Source organism: Ochotona princeps, chromosome 21 (assembly GCF_030435755.1).
Source record: "Ochotona princeps isolate mOchPri1 chromosome 21, mOchPri1.hap1, whole genome shotgun sequence".
NCBI classification, from domain to species: domain Eukaryota; kingdom Metazoa; phylum Chordata; class Mammalia; order Lagomorpha; family Ochotonidae; genus Ochotona; species Ochotona princeps.
The window spans coordinates 26,166,875-26,184,472 of record NC_080852.1 but is presented as its reverse complement, the minus strand read 5'-3'; the positions used below and the strand labels follow the sequence as shown (position 1 = coordinate 26,184,472).

At 41.1% G+C, this 17,598-nt stretch overlaps 1 protein-coding gene across 5 annotated transcripts in view; it reads left to right on the top strand.

Moving 5' to 3' along the window:
* Positions 1-16,776, top strand: part of RBM6 (RNA binding motif protein 6) — an 83,208-nt gene extending 66,432 nt beyond the window's left edge. For 4 of the 5 annotated variants that reach the window (XM_058679059.1, XM_058679060.1, XM_058679061.1 and 1 more), the window contains 13 exons: positions 1,608-1,877; positions 2,237-2,397; positions 3,475-3,572; positions 4,298-4,340; positions 4,481-4,562; positions 4,928-5,013; positions 5,410-5,556; positions 8,464-8,559; positions 9,502-9,762; positions 11,280-11,354; positions 12,852-12,949; positions 15,747-15,876; positions 16,533-16,776. In XM_058679059.1, the coding sequence (XP_058535042.1) occupies positions 1,608-1,877; positions 2,237-2,397; positions 3,475-3,572; positions 4,298-4,340; positions 4,481-4,562; positions 4,928-5,013; positions 5,410-5,556; positions 8,464-8,559; positions 9,502-9,762; positions 11,280-11,354; positions 12,852-12,949; positions 15,747-15,876; positions 16,533-16,661 (1,676 nt within the window). In that variant the 3' untranslated portion in view covers positions 16,662-16,776. The remainder of the gene's footprint in view (positions 1-1,607; positions 1,878-2,236; positions 2,398-3,474; positions 3,573-4,297; positions 4,341-4,480; positions 4,563-4,927; positions 5,014-5,409; positions 5,557-8,463; positions 8,560-9,501; positions 9,763-11,279; positions 11,355-12,851; positions 12,950-15,746; positions 15,877-16,532) is intronic. The other variant, XM_004581483.4, reaches the window with a different exon arrangement.
* Positions 16,777-17,598: the final 822 nt, after the last annotated feature.

Sequence of the window (17,598 nt, the reverse complement as noted above, 5' to 3'; positions counted from 1 at the left end):
CTCCAACCCATGTGATCACTTGGGGAGTGAACTAAAAGATGGATGATCTTTTTCCTTCTCTCTGTAAATCTGAGTTTTTTTTTTGAAACACAAAGGAAGTTTATTTGACTTTTCAATAAAAATAAATAATTCAGAGGAGGAGAGGGAAAAAAAAACTAGGGCATGACCATGAAATACAGTTTGGTGCATGGATTCAAGTAGCATTCTGAAGAACACATTCTAAGGTTCAAATTTAGTTTATTCTTGTGCTCTTTGGCATACCAGATAAAACTCCAGTTGGAATGCCTGCATCCTGTATTAAGAGTTCTTCACTTTGAGTGCAGGCTGCACTCCTGTTTCTACCTTCCTGTTGATTATTGCTCTGGGAGGCAGCAAGTAATGACTCAAGTGCGTGAATCCCTGCCCCCAATATAGGAGACCCAGGTTCCCAGCCTCGGCCTGGCCCAGTGGAGATGTTTAGGAAGTGGGCCAGTTGATTGACAGTCTCTACCTCTGCCTTTCTATCGTTCAAGTCCATGAAAGATTCCATGAAAAATAATAATATTTGATGTCTGCTAAGTTTTAAAAATTTTATTTATTTTTAAAAAACAGAACTACAGGGAATCTTAGAGAGATGGAGAGAGATCTGTCAACTCATTCACTCCCAAAATGACCAGCCACAGCAACTAGGACTGGGCCAGGCTGAAGCCAGAAGCCTGGAATTCCATCTGGGTCTCCTGCATCGGTGATAGGTGTCCAAGTACTTGGGACATCTTTTTGCTGTTTTACCAGGTGTGTTAGTGGGAGGTGAATCCCATATGAGCTTCGATTCTAGTACCAGTGGCCCCACTTCCCATCCAGCTCCCTTATTGTGTCCTGGGTAAGCAGTCAAGGGCAGCCCAACACCTTGGGACCCTGCACTCATGTGGAAGACCTGGAGGAGGCTCCTGGTTTCTGGCTTCGGATTAGCTAATTCCAGCCGTTGCAGTCACTTAGGATGTGAATCATTAGACGGAGGATTTTCCTCTCTGTCTCTCCTCCTCTCTATATGTCTGACTTTGCCGTAAAAATAAATCTTTCAAAAAAAGTAAAGTAGCTGAAACTTGACCCAGATACTATTACATGGGATACAGTTGTCCTAGGTAGATACTATTTTAACTGGTGTGCTGAACACCCACCCCTTATAGGTATTTCTGAGGCTACTAAAAATACTGGTTGACAGATAAAGAGGAATTAAAGTAGTAGTGTTTTTTTGGATAGAGATTCTCTTTCTGGGCCCGGTGGCGTGGCCTAGTGGCTAAAGTCCTTGCCTTGAACGCGCCGGGATCCCATATGGGTGCCGGTTCTAATCCCGGCAGCTCCACTTCCCATCTAGCTCCCTGCTTGTGGCCTGGGAAAGCAGTCAAGGACAGCCTAATGCTTTAGGATCCTGCACCCATGTGGGAGACCTGGAGAAGGTTCCTGGCTCCTGACTCCAGATCGGCACAGCACCGACCGTTGCGGCCACTTGGGGGGAGTGAACCATCGGATGGAAGCTCTTCCTCTCTGTATATCTGACTTTGTAATAATAATAAATAAATCTTAAAAAAAAAAAGATTCTCTTTCTGTTTCTGTTCCCTTAATGACAGAGGCCAAGCAAGTATTAATAACCTACCCTCAGCCTCAGAAAATATCCATACCAACCCCATCAGAAAAACAATCCAACCAGCCGTCAAGGACAGCTGATAAGGAACCTGAATCCAGGAAGCGTGAAGAAGGGCAAGAATCACGCTTGGGACATCAAAAGAGAGACTCAGAAAGGTATCCACCTCATTCTCGGAGGGATGGGCCGAGTTTCCGAAGAGACCGCGAGAAGGAGCCATGGCCTGGAGATGGACGTCAGGATGGGGAGAGCAAAAGTAAGTTGCTTATCAGTGTATCTGCCAGACTGTGAGCACCACTATTGGAGAACAGACAGCTTGTTGTATCTAAGAGCTGGTGACTTCCCCATCTCATAGAGCTGTTCACAGCTTGGTTACAGAAGCCATTGCTTTCCTTTGCCTTTACTGGACAAGCTGAAGCAGTTGACATCCTCGAAATAGCAAATTCTTTACAAATACAATAAGGCATAATTTTAGATTTTTGAGTAGAGAAGTATCCAGATTTTCTTTGTAGAAGCAGCCTTGCTAGAGCAGAGTAGTATTTGTAACCAAAAATGACAGATGCTTGGGACTTCAGAAATTCATGTCTTTTTCCTACTTGTGCTTGATTCATTCAGCAATCATGCTAAAACGCATCTACCGCTCCACCCCGCCTGAAGTGATAGTGGAAGTGCTGGAACCCTATGTCCGCCTTACGACTGCCAATGTTCGCATTATCAAGAACAGAACTGGGCCCATGGGCCACACCTATGGCTTTATTGACCTTGACTCCCATGCGGTGAGTTTCCACTACCTTAGTTTCCACTCTGAGGGTAGGATAACTAAAGAACCTTGAAGATGTGAAGTACTTTGACTGTTTAAATTCTCATGTGCTCTCTGTTCAGTATGTTAACCTCCCTCGTTCTCTTTTTTTGGGGGGGCTTATTTTTCATTCAGACTAGGTGATTGTCCTTGAAAATTAAAACTTTGTGTAGTTTTTCCTCATCACTTTTTGTGTTATTGCATTAGTTTCCAACCTGCATACTTATGAAGAAATTGGTTACTGAACACTTCAAAATTTCAGTGGATTTCTAAAATGTCTTAGATTTGTTCAACCACAGCTGGTTTTTTGTTCGGTGATAACATATCTCTTTTTCCTCAAAGTATTTAATATAATCTTAGTGATTAGATTTTAGTTTTGGGACCTCTTTCTATGGAAATAATGTAAAGATATAGTGATGAAAGTTGTTAATATTTCTTAGATTTCATGCTCAAAATTCACAAGAAACTTTGTATACAGGACCTGATATGCTAACAATTGCAGCCTAAATGAGGATTTGAGTTTGTGAAATTTATTCCAGAAGCATGCATCTAGTGTGGTCATTGGTTTGATCAGTCCTTCTTTAAGAGTTGCTCTTTTAATTATTATTGTTTATTTGAAAGGCAAAGATAGAGAAAGGGAACACATACACATATAGAGATGGAGAGAAGAATCTATGTCTCTGATCTGTCCCCAAATGATTACAACAGTGGGTGCTGGTGCAGGCCAAAGCTAGAAACCATGAACTCCAGTCAGGTCTTCCGTGGATATGCTGGGGCCCTAGTGCTTGGGCCAGTTTCTGCTGCTTTCCCAGGTGCACCCACAGGGGAAAAGATCAGAGATTAATGAGCTGAAACTCAAAGTAGCACTCTAATGAAAGAGTAATGCCACAGTACCTGTCCTTGTGCTTTTTTCACCATTGCCTTCTTAATGACTAAATTTATTACTGGAACATAACATTTAGTAAATGTATATTCTAGAAAGAAAAATCCACGTTTCTTTCAAAGGAAATGGTCTTTTCTCTCTTTGGATTTAAGTGTGCATTTGATTCCCTAGGAAGCTCTTCGTGTGGTCAAGATCTTGCAGAACCTTGACCCACCCTTTAGCATTGATGGAAAGATGGTAGCTGTAAACCTGGCCACTGGAAAACGAAGGTAAAAGCAGGATGGTGGGGATCTTCTGTTTTGCTCTTGCTTAAGTTTCTGGGAAGAAAACTAACTCCTCCTAGGGAGACAAACAGCAAGGTGGATGCTTTGCCAGAGCAGGCACTTCCAATATATGTTCATACATTTTCTTTTTCTAAATTCTACCTTTTTCTGACTTTGTAGTTGTTTTTGTTCTTACATATTACTCAAAAGTTGTCTTTGTGCTTATATAATACTAATTGATATTTTGAACATTTCCCTTTATTACCTGGTATGCTTGGTTCTCAAATGGTGAGACATTTTGGATATGCAAAAAAAAAAATCTCTAGAATACTGTGTTTCTCCTTCAAATCAAGTAAGAAAATGCTTTTCTGACTTTACACTCCCTTTGTTGAAATTCCTGTCGCTGTAGTTCTTGTTCACACTGCTTCACTCATCTTGACCCAGAAATGATAGCTAAGAAAAACAGCTGCAGCAGCAAGGCAGGCTTGCAGAGATGAGGCAGATCTTGCTCTGCCAACCTCAGTTGCTGCCTTATTTCATCCGTTGACTTTGCAAGGCTCCTCACTGCTCCTCCCCTTAGAAAAGCGTAAACCATCTTACTTGCTATCTGGTTTGGTTCTTTTCCCTGCAAAATTTAAAAAAAAAAAGTTTCTCAATTAACCTGTAAAATGAAGCACTCCTTGGGTGCCTCTTACTAACAGGTGCGTGACATATGGTGTTATTTGTTGCAGAAATGATTCTGGGGACCATTCTGACCACATGCATTACTATCAGGTAGGCTTTAACAGTGGACAGTGCTCTGTGAAAATCATCAGGTGGTTGAAAGGGTGATCTTGAATTTTCTCTAGTGGGTAGCTGTTTAGGTTAGTTGTTATTAGATAGTTCCATAGTTTTAACTTGCTTTTCTGTAATAGGGCAAAAAATACTTCCGAGATAGGAGAGGAAGTAGCAGAAATTCTGATTGGTCTTCAGATACAAATCGGCAAGGACAACAGTGTAAGTGACCTGTTTTATTTCTGCTGTTGTTTTTGCTTGACTTGCTTCTCTGTTCTTGAAATCCTTGAGATCTTAAAGAAAAAAATGGTCTCTGTGTGTGTATATAATGTCTACATATGAAGTACATGCAGCAAAATGTTAGAAATTGTTATGTATTAAACCTGAAGGATGAACTTATTTAAAAAAAAATATTTGTAGTCATAAAATTAACATGAGATGCTCTTTGTGGGTGGGTGATCATTCAGAGAGATTACTTTTACTACCTATTAGTAGGCCATTCTGATTCTTCAGTTATTCTTGGTGATTCCCCAGTGAGAGCTTCTTTGGGCAGGAACTAAAATTGGTTCTAATTTTATTCCCTGCAGCATCATCTGACTGCTACATTTATGATTCTGCTACGGGCTACTATTATGATCCCTTGGCAGGAACGTATTATGACCCTACCACCCAGGTGAGTTTTTTTACTTTATTTATGCTCAGTGATTCTTTTAGATAGAACCCATAATTTGTCACTTTGAGAATTTTGTTCTCTGGATCCTGTGGACACTTAATGCATGAAAAGTGGAAAAGTTTAAAACTGTGGAAACTGAATTGTTACATATATGGAAATCAGTGTGTTACAACATTACAGGTAAGAACAGTGCTGCTGTCAGAAGTGTGCTTGTGTCCTGGCCATTAGACTAGTTTTTTTTTGTTTTGTTTTGTTTTGTTTTATTTTAACATGGATACTTAGACTTATGAATAGGAGCGCTGTTCTTTTCCTAGAAGGGAAATGAGCTTTTTTAGATCTAGAATTGCTTGGAGATGAAATTTTCTTTGGACTTACCTGTTTCCAACTGTGTCACAGCAAGAAGTCTATGTACCCCAGGATCCTGGGTCACCTGAGGAAGAAGAGATCAAGGAAAAGAAGCCCACCAGTCAAGGAAAGTCAAGTAGCAAGAAAGAAACACCTAAAAAAGATTGCAAGGAGAAAAAAGACAAAACAGTGCCAAGGGTAAGAAGATTTGTGAGTCTACTGTCTGACCAGACTAATTATACATTTGACTATAGGTGTTACGGACAAAGACTCTCCAAGTGGAAGATGGAAAGTTATTTAAGGGTTGTTGACTTAGTGTTTTAAATTGCCTACATCGCACATCAGAGTCCCTGTATTTGGTTCCTGGCTCCCAATTTCGGCTTTCCTGCAAAAATCATGGATGGTAGAACAAAGAAACTTGACTTAATAGAAGAAAAAGAAAATCGGAAACAGTTGTCTCAATCAGTTTCCCCTGTTCCTTGACCCTTTCCACCCTCATCAGTGGTCCAATTGGTGTACAGCCTTCTCAACTATGTAAATATCATCAACAATAAAATTTAGAAGAAAACAAACTAAGCGCAAGTCCTAACTCTGCAGTTACACATTTGTACTTGTTTTACTTTCCCTTTTTCGTGTTTGACTCTTTTTTTAATAATAATAAATTCTTTTTATTTTTGATAATGTTTACATAATCGAGAGGGATGCATGCCCATGTGGACCACCAGCTACAGTGAGGAGGTCAAGGAAGGGGGGAAAGTGGTTGAGACAAATGCTTCCAATCTCTTGTTCTTCTGGTATCTGGGGAAAGTGGAAAGAAGAGAGGGCTGCTCACATCAGTGCCCAGGAATGGGGGAACGCCGCCCGATGTTATCCCAGGATCTTCAGTGTGGAGTGTGTTCTGATAGTTCTGGTATAGTTTTGATAGTTCTGAGATGCTGTTGATTTTGTTGCTTCAAGGTTGAGGAAATCATTCCAAGTTCAATTGGCTGACATAGTCTACCTTAGAGTCTCAATTCCTCCAGATACTTGTCCAGAGAGCTGTCTTGTTTGTTCTGCCCTGCATGGTACTAGATGTCCTCTTCAGACCTGAATGAACTGGTTGTCATGTCCCCCATGAGCATCTGGGCATGCTATCCACCGCACAGACCTCAGCAATTATGGAAACTCAGTTCTAACACATGCACCTGACAATCAAACCACATAGCCTGTGATTTTTACAGTGGTTGGAGTTTTCCCCAAAGAAAATTCAGCAGAGGTGGGCCCGGCAGCATGGCCTAGCAGCTGAAGTCCTCACCTTGAATGCGTTGGGATCCCTTATGGGCGCCGATTCAAATCCCAGCGGCTCCACTTCCCATCCAGCTCCCTGCTTGTGGCCTGGGAAGGCAGTCGAGGATGGCCCAAAGTCTTGGGACCCTGCACCAGCATGGGAGACCTGGAAGAGGTTCCTGGCTCCTGGCTTTGGATAGGCACAGCCACGGCCATTGTGATCACTTGGGGAGTGAATCATTGGATGGAAGATATTTCTCTCTGTCTCCCCTCCTCTTTTTATATCTGAGTTTCCAATAAAATTAAATAAATCTTACCCAAAAAAAAATTACTAGAGGTGATCCCAACCTGGTTGATATGTGTGCCAGTTGGGGCACACCAGCCCACACACACGCTGGTTGGTTGTAGTTACCTGGTCAGTTCTGTCCCCAGTCCCATCTCATTCACAAATGAATAAATAATGTGGTCCAGCCCAAAGCTGCTCACCACACACTCTGCCGTCATGTACACCAGTGAGATCTGCAGTCTAGTTGGAGCGACCTCTAATAACCCCCACTGGGCTGGCCCCCAGCTCTGACTCCTGTGCATACCAGTTTGTGCAGCAAACCCATCTACTCTGTCCCACATCCCTCTTGTTTACATCAATGGGCATTGGAGCCTAGCTCAATCCAATCAGCCTCACTATCCAGCCCATACTCATGCCAGCAGGTGCCACTGCCTGTCTAGCTCGGCCTGCTCTCAGCCCTGATTCTCATGTTTACTCCTTGGAGTTGCAGCCCATCAGAGACATGCGCACAGTTTCCCTACTGGGCCTACTCCCAGCCCCACATTTGTGATTTATTTTTACTTCCATTTGAAAGGCGGAGTTACTCAAAGAAGGAGAGACAGATAAACATCTTCCATTCACTAGTTTTCTCACCAATGGTCACACAGCTGGAACTGAGCCTATTTAATACCAGGAGCCAGGAGCTTCTTCTGAGTCTTCCACGTGGGTACAGGAGCCAAGAACTTGAGCTGTTATTCTCCACTGCATTCACAAGCCATAAACAGGGAGCTGGATCAGAAGTGGAGCAGCTGGGACATGAGATGCCGGCTCCATAGGTGGAAGCTTAGCTTCCTACACCATGGCACCAGTCCTTTTACAGTTTAGCTTTTTGTACACCATTCTACAATTGTAATTACAGCATGCATACTGTTTTGTATTCTCTATTCACTTTGCATTTTATTTTTTTGCTTCTGTAATACTATTTTTTATGCCTCTGGGGAAAAAATTACACTTATACTCTCATTTTATTCATTATTGCTGCATTTATTTCTCTTTTCTAAACGTGCATCATTGTCATACCGTGTAGCATTTAGCATGTTATTTTACTGGTTTTTTTTCTATTTTTTAAGATTTATTTTTGTTCAGAAGGCATATTTACAGAGAGAAGGAGAAACAAATATGTTCCATCTGCTGGTTCATTCCACAAATGGCCACAGTAACCAGAGCTAAGCTGATCTGAAGCCAAGAACCAGAAGCTTCTTCTGGGTCTCCCTTATGTGGGTGCAGGGACTCAAGGACCTAAGCCGTCCTCTACTGCTTTCCCAGTCAGTAAGCAGAGAGCTAAATTCAAAGTGAAGCAGCTGGGACACAAACTAGTACCCATATGGGATGCTGGCACTTTCAGGCAGAGGATAAGCCTGTTGAGTTTCCATGGTGGCTCCCCTAATTTACTTATTTTTTGTTTAATTTTAAATGTTCATTACAGAGGTAAGTGGATTAGAGACCTATTGGGGGTACTTTCAACAGTTTTTTACTTTGTGAATATTGTAAGATTAACCACTTGGTTTCTTCAGTTTCAGGAAAATGCCACTGAAGGGAAGCCCCCCCCAGAAGATGTCTTTAAGAAGCCCCTACCTCCTACTGTGAAGAAAGAAGAGAGTCCTCCTCCTGTAAGGCTAACACTGATGCCTGGGTTTGGACTGGGGCTGGTTTAGGGTGGGAAAGAAAGCAGAAGACTTCTATGAGTATATGCATGAGATGAAATTTCCTGTCAGCTGATAAGAATGTTACTGAACAATCAGTGGCTATTATTTGTTTACTCTGTGCTGTTACCTCTTAATTTGCCTTGTCTTTTTAGTTATAACCCTAGTCGTGTCAGTTCTTTTTTCTTTTCTAAATCATTAAATAGATTCATTTTTTGTGGTCTCAGTATTTACTGCCTTTCAGTGCCACAGTCTTTAAATTTGATCATTTTTATAGTTTGCCTTTGTGACCACAGCAAATAATGCTAACATTGACACTTAATTTTTAGATACCTTGAATGATGCTCTTAATCTAACCACTAGTGATTCTGTTTGAATGCAAATAAAATGGTGACTATGCTTTATTTTTCGTTTCCATTGATCATATATGTATGACCATGTATCATTATTTAGCAGTTCCCATAAGGTACTTTTTGCCAGCTCCCCATTATTCATTCAGCTTCTAGCTTTACTTTACTCAGGAGTTGGATCTGTGTACCTGCATGCTTATCACTACAGTAGCTTTTGCTCTTAACTCCGAAATCCCCTTTACCTACACCGTTGATGAAATTCACCTTTCTCCCATAATTACTTAACCTGAGGGAATTTATCACTTCTTTGAACTTTTAACTCTTGTTACATTCTCTGTCATTTCTACTTTGTTTTCCTTCTTACAATTCTGTTGCTAGAATGATTGGACAAGATTAATCTGTAGCCATGTTGCTTCTGAAAATTTTGCAGCATGGTCAGTGGACCTATATTTAACCCAGTTCATGATTCCAGCTAAAAGAAAACAAATGAGAAATCATATCAGAATATCTAAAAATATAGGCTGAAATTGGGTTTTGATCCCTGACCTTCTCCCTCCAGCCTAAGGTGATAAATCCACTAATCGGCCTCCTGGGTGAATATGGAGGAGATAGTGACTATGAGGAAGAAGAGGAGGAGGAACAGACCCCTCCCCAACAGCCCCGCACCATGCAGCCCCAGCAGAGGGAGGAGCAGACAAAGAAAGAGAGTGAAGAAGACAAACTGACTGACTGGAATAAACTGGCTTGTCTGCTCTGCAGAAGGCAATTTCCCAATAAAGAAGTTCTGCTCAAGCACCAACAGCTGTCAGATCTGCATAAGGTATTAGTGATCTTTGAAATCTTGTCGGTTGTCATTTATGGGCATTACAGGAAATAAAGAAGCTATATTGTCCTCCATTAAATCAGTCCAGTTCAAGAAAGAATTGTGCTTCTACTTCTGTTCATGAGTTGCTCTGAATTAAGGCTTTATCTGCCTTCAAAGAATATGGAAGTTGAGATCCTAAGCAAGCAGCTTAGTTGGGGCTGATGCACCAAATACAAAAGATACATAAAAAAAAAACAGGGTGTGAAGTAGGAAGCTTATTTGCTGGGTTTCTCATCTCAGCTTTGCCGTTAACCTTACAGTTGGAGCTCTAACGAGTGTCTTTTCTTTAATATTTGCTAGTTTTGCTTTGGTTCTGTCCAGTTATAAAAATGTACAGTTTTCCCCATTTTCCCATGATGGATGATTCTCCCATCTCTTCATGTGGTAAGTGTTGGTCTAAGCCACAGCATAACAACTTTCTTGGGTGCCACCCAGGCACACATCAGTCCTGAAATGCAGATTTCCTAATTGTATGTGCTGATCAATGAGCCAATTTATTAATAAGTAAAACTCCCTATTAGTTCATGTTCTCAGAGTAATTTATTTGATACCTCTTTAGGAAATGTTTCAAGAGCAGGTGAGGGTACAGATTTAAATTTTCTTCCAATGTGGAACCTAAAATCTAATGCAGCTAAAAGCTGAGAAGCTCTGTTTTCGTACTTTTCACGGCTATGTTTGCATAAACCACAGACTTCTAGAACTTGATAAGCTCTTTTTGACAGTTCTAAACTCCTTTTAATTTTTTGTAGTATCAGTTTGACAAATTTGAATTTTAGCTAATGAAATGCTTATAAATAGCTAAAGAGATAAAAAAATAATTGTGAGTGAGAAAGAGCCACAGGCCTGATGAATCCACAAATTGAACTAGCTCTAGGACAATGAAAAGATTGTAGCACTCTTCTTTTCTATGGAATCCTCCAGTACAAAGAAGTGCTCTCTGTATAAGAGCTATTTTAGGCTCCTTATATTTAGTTCTGCTTCTGAGGATTTATATGTCTTAGAGCTGTGCTTGAGGAGTGGGACTGTCAGAGCAGTCTGTCTGTTCTGTCAGGACCTTGGTGCTGTTTTTCCTAAGTTTCTCTGGGCCCTGGAGAGAGTAATTGGTGTCAGGGGATGCTGGATTGGGGTAAAGAAGAATAGGTAGAGTGCTTGGGCACTCTGTACTCAATACCCTCTCCTTTTCTTATTTTGTCTAGTTTTGTTTTTCCACTTTAAAGAAATAAACCACACATTAAGGGGGGAAAAAAGTGAAGTTTTCCCCTTTGTGCCACATTGCTTAATTAATGTTTGTGATGAACCTGCATCAGAATCTGGGTTCTCATTGATGAAACTAAGGCAAAACTAGTTAGGGATACAGTCGTAATTGGGGAGAGATCGTCAAAAGAGCCATAATTCTATGGTCGCCATCAGGAAGGCCTACAGACCTTTTTTTTTTTTTGAGTCTGTACTTATACAGTTCCCTTTCTTCTCAGCAAAACCTGGAAATCCATCGGAAGATAAAACAGTCTGAACAGGAGCTGGCCTATCTGGAGAGGAGAGAACGGGAGGTAAACTTTGGTGACCTGTTACTGCCTTTACTTTTTTACTTTCTGCTGTAAACCTTATAGATTGTGCTGCTGCTTCATTACAAGAAGACAAAAAATGAAGAGGCCTAAAAAAGGATGATATATACATTTATGTAAACTCATTAAATTCTACATTAAAATGAGAACATTTTATTGTTAATAAATTATACCTCAGTGAATTTGTTTTGTTTTTAAATGATTTATCAATTGACTTAAAAGGCAGTGAGGGAAAGACAGACATCTTCCACCCACTGATTCAGTTCTTAAATATCATAGCCCATGCTGGACCATGTCAAAGCCGGGAACTAGGACCTCCATCTGACTCTCACATGGATGGCAGGAACCTAAGCCTTCATCCACTGCCTTCCCAGATGCATTCAAACAAAGCTGGATCAAAAGGGAAAAACTCAGACCAGTATTCCAATATGAGATACAGGCATCTCAAACTATGGCTATGCCCTTTATAAAGCTGATACTTTAAATTAGTTTAGTAAAAGGAAGGAGTATCATATAGAGCTCTAAAATAACATTTACTGATTAAGGCTAAGATGGAGGAGGCCTGTTAATACAAGAACCAATTGGGCCCGGCATGATAGCACTGGGATCCCATATGGGTGCCAGTTCTAATCTCGGTGGCTGCTCCACCTCCCATCCAGCTCCCTGCTTGTGGCCTGGGAAAGTAATCAAGGACGGCCAGAAACTTTGGGACCCTGTGCCCACTTGGGAGACCCAGAAGAGGCTCCTGGCTTTGGATTGCCTCAGCTCCAGCCATTCTGGCCGATTGGGGAGTAAATCATATATATATGAGAACCAGTTGAACTTGCTACCTGGACCACACGATGAAGTAGATTCACGAACCCAGTTACATGCTTTGCCAGCGCAGGACAGATCTTACATGATAATTGGGACTCACCCTTGAGGTACAGGCATTTGTTGCATCACAGAGACACCAGTAGGGGACACCAATAGTCCATACATAGTGCCTGGTTTGGGTCCCATCTCTATATTCGGTTCTAACTTGCTAATGTTTATCCTGGTAAACAGCAACAATGGTTCAAGTACTTGTGTCTCTAGGCCCTACCACCCATGTAGGAAATACAGATTGAGTTTAACTCCTGAGTTTGACTGGCCCAGCTCTGTGCATTGTAAGCATTTGAGGGAATGAACCAAAGGATAAAAGTTCTCTGTCTCTTCTTCTCAAATATGTTTTAATTTACCTATGTAAACCTCTTAGAGTTCATGTGCTTTTCAGATGGAAAAAGCAAAAGCTGAAAGAAAAAAAGAAAAAGAAAAGCTAGCCATACCAGCCAGCTTATTCTTTCCAAATTTACCAGAGCAGTCAGTTTTCTCTAAAACAATGTGTGAAGAAGCTAGATTCCAGGAGTTACTAATTGATCTTCACATTAAAGGAAATGCCAGCTTCCCCACTGCCTAACCCTCAGGTGCAAATCTCAAGTCTACTGTTCTGCTTACCAACAGGGAAAATATAAAGAAAGAGGAAATGATCGCAGAGAAAAACTCCAGTCTTTTGACTCTCCAGAAAGGAAACGAATTAAATACTCCAAGGAAACAGACAGGTAAGCCGGACACTCTGCATTTGACTTAAGTCTCAAGACTTGATGATGAAGCCATCTCCTGCACCAAGTGTGCTGCTGTTTCTTTCTTGTGAGGATATCAGAGCAGATTTTGTCTGATGTCTTTGAGTGTCAGATCTACCCCAGCCTTCTTCCCAGCACAGGGAGTGCTTGTGTTTACAAGGAACATTGGCTGGCTACTTTCACTGATCAAAGTTAGGTCTGGAATTTTTTCTCTCTGTAGTAATGGTGTACCCTCTTTCATGAGTCTGATGAACATATCACATTCTGAGATTTTTCTCTAAGGACCCTCCATTCTCTTGCAGCAATGCTAGATAAATGGTTGACTGTTAATAGATATATAATCTCTGGTTTCTTATAGTTATTTCTAATCAGAGTTTCCAAGTCATCAGCCCAAAAATATGTAGGATTTCTTGATGACCCACTATATACAGGAGGTGCACTAAGTGTAGAGAGTTCTCATGTAGACAAGACTTTCCTTGGCTGAACACAGGATAGGAAAGACCTGGGTGGCAGCATGTCACAAGAGGCAGACTCAGCATCTTGGAGGGGAGGAGCACAGTATTTCAGGTGGAGAGAATTGCACGAATTGCACGAATGATAAAAAAGAGAAAGTGCTTGATGCAAGGTAACTGTAGAGCGACTAATGCAGCAAGTGAGAAGTTTTATTTGCCTGAAAGATTGTAAATATGGAACAGAAAGTAGCTGAGAGTGAAGGGTATGAAACCCATCAGTGTTTGTGACCAATTTATTGTGGAAAGGAAAAAATCATTGATAATGTCCCAGGTTTCTTTTGGATGTGTTGGAAGAGGGGCAGTTAAAACCCTAAAAGAAAAGATTGGGAGGGAAGAGTGAAAAGGGGATACTATCATTTATAATGAATAAATGGAGCAGATTTCTGTATTGGTAAACAAAACCAATAATCAGAGAAAGTTGCACTAATGGGATCAGGGAGACAGCTGATAAAGCAAATTCCTGCAGTGGCTGGTTAGAGCCTGAGGCTCTGGCATTTCAGTTTCAGCTTAATTTGATCACATCCCACAAGAGATTTTTTTTTTCCCAGTGTTTTTTTGTTGTTGTTTTGTTTTGTTTTGTTTGAAGGCAGATATTCAGAGAAGCGAGACCAACAGGGAAAGGGATCACTGGACCAGGCTGAAGCTAGAAGCTTCATCCAGATTACCCACATGGGTAAAGAAACCCAGACACTTTGACCATCTTCTGCTACTTTTCCCAAGCCATTAACAGGGAGCTGGATCAAAAATGGAGCAGTCTGGACACAAATTGATACCCATAGGGGAAACTGGGGGTCACAGGCAATGGCTTTACCCATTATTCCCCAGTGCTAGCCCCACTACTCATTTATAGTGGATGGCTCTTCTCTGTTGACCTGGATTGTCTCAGAGATGCAAAAACCAAGTCCCCACCAGGAAGCTGGCTACTCCTGTGCCTGCATCCCAAGTGACTTCTGCTTTCTGAACTCACAATCACTATTTGCTTTGCTTCCTGAGTGCTTCCAATTCAGCACTTCTCAGGTCCTTCACGTTAAACAATTGCCCATTGTTACATTTCACTTTATACCCTAGTATAGTTCTACTAAACCTCCTAGATTCCTGCTTCAGATTAACAACATCACAGCATTCTGTGTAGCTGGTCTGATCCAGGCCTACTATTTCCCTGCTGTATCAAGTTAGTGGCCAATTTCCTAATGAACTCTTGCCCGTTATTCTAGCTCGCTCACCCCAGACTCTAATCCTTACTCCAAATCTTAGCTACCTCTGTTCTTTAGTCTACTTGTTCGCTACCCAGCAATAAAAGATTTGTAAAGAGAAAATTGTTCTTCTAACTTGACTGCTTTTGAACATGTACTTTGCCCAGTTATATGTTCTGAATATGAACTGAAGATTCAAGTTCAGAAACCAGATTTAGCTGTATGTTTTTCACATTTGTTCCCAAGCAGTTTTACCTTTGTCAATTCCTACCACTCATTTCCTGAATAAATTACCTTCCTTCACTTTTCTTGGCTTGTGTCCTCTTTTTCTTCCATACCTTTTCTAGGTTACAGCTTCTTGTTTGACAAGACCCAATTCTGATGCATCTTCCTGTTAGAGCTCCTGTCATATTTTGTGCTGCCCTTTTGCAATTTGTGCTCCTGTTGTATTTCTGTATCAGATACTCACTATTGCCACATTCATAATTGAGCTTTTCAGTGTTCTTTGCTGTAAGAATCTCTTGGGAAACTGGTGCATGGGCTCCATGGTCTAGTCCTCCACCTCGCGGAGCCAGGACCAGACATGGGCACTGGTTCTAGTCCTGACTGTTCCATTTCAGATCTGTCTCCCTGCTTATAGCCTGGGAAATCAGCAGAGGATGACTTAGATCTTTATACACCTGCACTCATGTGGGAGACCCGAAGGAAGGCCTGGCTGCAGACTTTGGATGCACTCAGCATCAGCCTTTTTGGCCATTTGGGGAATGAACCCGCAGGTGGAGGATCGATCTCTGTCTCTCTTGTAAATCTGCGTTTCAATTATAAATAAATAATAATTTATTTATTAAAATCTTTTGGGCATGATTCTTGTATCCTTCCCCATGAACAGGTGAAGTCATAGCCATCTCTGAACCCGCAAGACAAAGCCTACTGGATAGCAGCCACTCACAGACATTGTTTAGTATACTTTCCAGGAGATGTATTTGAACGAAGAGTACAGAAATTTTTATTAAGCTCACAAGTAGGTTACCTTAAAAGTGATGTATCTAAGTATGTCTGCTTCTCTTGCAGTGATCGTAAACCTGTTGATAAAGAAGATAGTGACAGTAGTGGCAAAGGAGGCTGTGTCCAACAGGCCACTGGCTGGAGGAAAGGGGCAGGCCTAGGATATGGCCATCCTGGATTGACTACATCAGAGGAGGTGAAATGTTTGAGTCAAATATACTTAACTTTCTTTTGGTATCTGGCCTACAATATTGTCCTTGCCTTTTCAGTGAGTTCTCCACTGCTGTTGTGTTATCTAAGACCTCATGAACTCATCAGTTTGGTTCACAGGGTTATAGCTTGGGTTGAGGGGCCCTTTGTGGTTTGGTTGAAGGTGGGAAAGAAGGAATAGTTGGAATGAATTTTGTTGTATTCTTACAAAGAATAAGCAGTAGAACCATATGGGAATTGGGTGTTTTGAGGGTAAAGAATCATTTGGAACCAGCAATAAGAGTTGAATAAGGATATCTCTTGGAAAAATAGCAGAGTCTTTGATGGCTAAGATTTGGAGAACATGAAATTAATCCTGATTCCCAGGAAGGAATTTGCTCCTTGTATTTCATGAAGAGCCTCTAGCAAAGGTGCCAAGAGGAAACACTGTATATTTTCTAGATTTGGTTCCCCCTTAACATATACCAGCTATAAGGAGATTGGTGTATGTCACCCTGAAGAGCTTCTCATAAGTCTTCTATTGAAATCTGCATCCTGTAGTCATGGCACCAGCACCCATATTCATCTGGGATATTGTTCCGTAATGGAACACCTTCCTGTCAAGAAATGCTTGGGCCTACTACACTGTTTGTCTTTATTTAGCAGACTGAAGGCCGGATGAAAGGACCTGGAGTTGGTACCCCAGGAAGACCCAGCAAGAGACAGTCCAATGAGACTTACCGTGATGCTGTGCGGAGGGTCATGTTTGCTCGGTATAAAGAACTTGATTAAGAATGGAGACAAGTCCACAGGACACAACTTCCTTGTTTTGTTTGTCTGTCTCTCTTTTGTTTTGTTACTGTTCTTGCTGCTAGAACTTTTTTAAATAAACTTTTTTTCAATGTGATTATATTTTGTTAAATTTTTCTCCCAAATATGGTAAGGGATGGCTAAGGAGAAGAGAAAATCTTGATATGAGTTCATATAAACTGAGGTTAAAGTTGCAAATCCAACTGCAGTGAGCCCTGGAGTACTTCATCATGCTATGAATGTGAGTGAATATATTGAAGGGATCTTTAACTATAGCTTATGTGAATATTGTCAGGTTGTAAAATTCTTTAAAGTTACAAAAGTGTGGAATTTATTTTTCCAGTGTAATCAGTGAAAATAGCATCTCATTATTTGTTTCCATTTTTCGGGTAATGCTAAGACAGAATATATTTCCAAATGTTGCTTTACTATTCATTAGATCTTCAAAGGTCCTATTCTGACTTCCCCAATGTTGTGGGAGAGGGACCATGTGGCCACTCTGCCTAATGGATCCTGATGCTTCTCACTTTGTGATCATCACAACCACTACTCTGGCCCTTCCCTCCATAGCTAAAACTCCCCAAAGCAGTATCTGCCTTCTGAATTTTTCCACAATTTCCCCATCATTTCCCAAGGTTTGCTTAAAAAAATTGACTTTTAAAAAATTATTTGTCGCTGAAGGAACTATACAGCCTATTGCAACTTTCAATAGGTAATATATGATAGTAAATTGTTCTTTGTAGATGTCTCAGGAAAAGAATTTTTTTTTTTTTTTTAAGATTTTATTATTATTGGAAAGGCGGATATACAGAGAGGAGGAGAGACAGAGAGGAAGATCTTCCATCCGATGTTTCACTCCCCAAGTGAGCCGCAACGGGCCGGTACGCGCCAATCCAAAGCCGGGAACCAGGAACCTCTT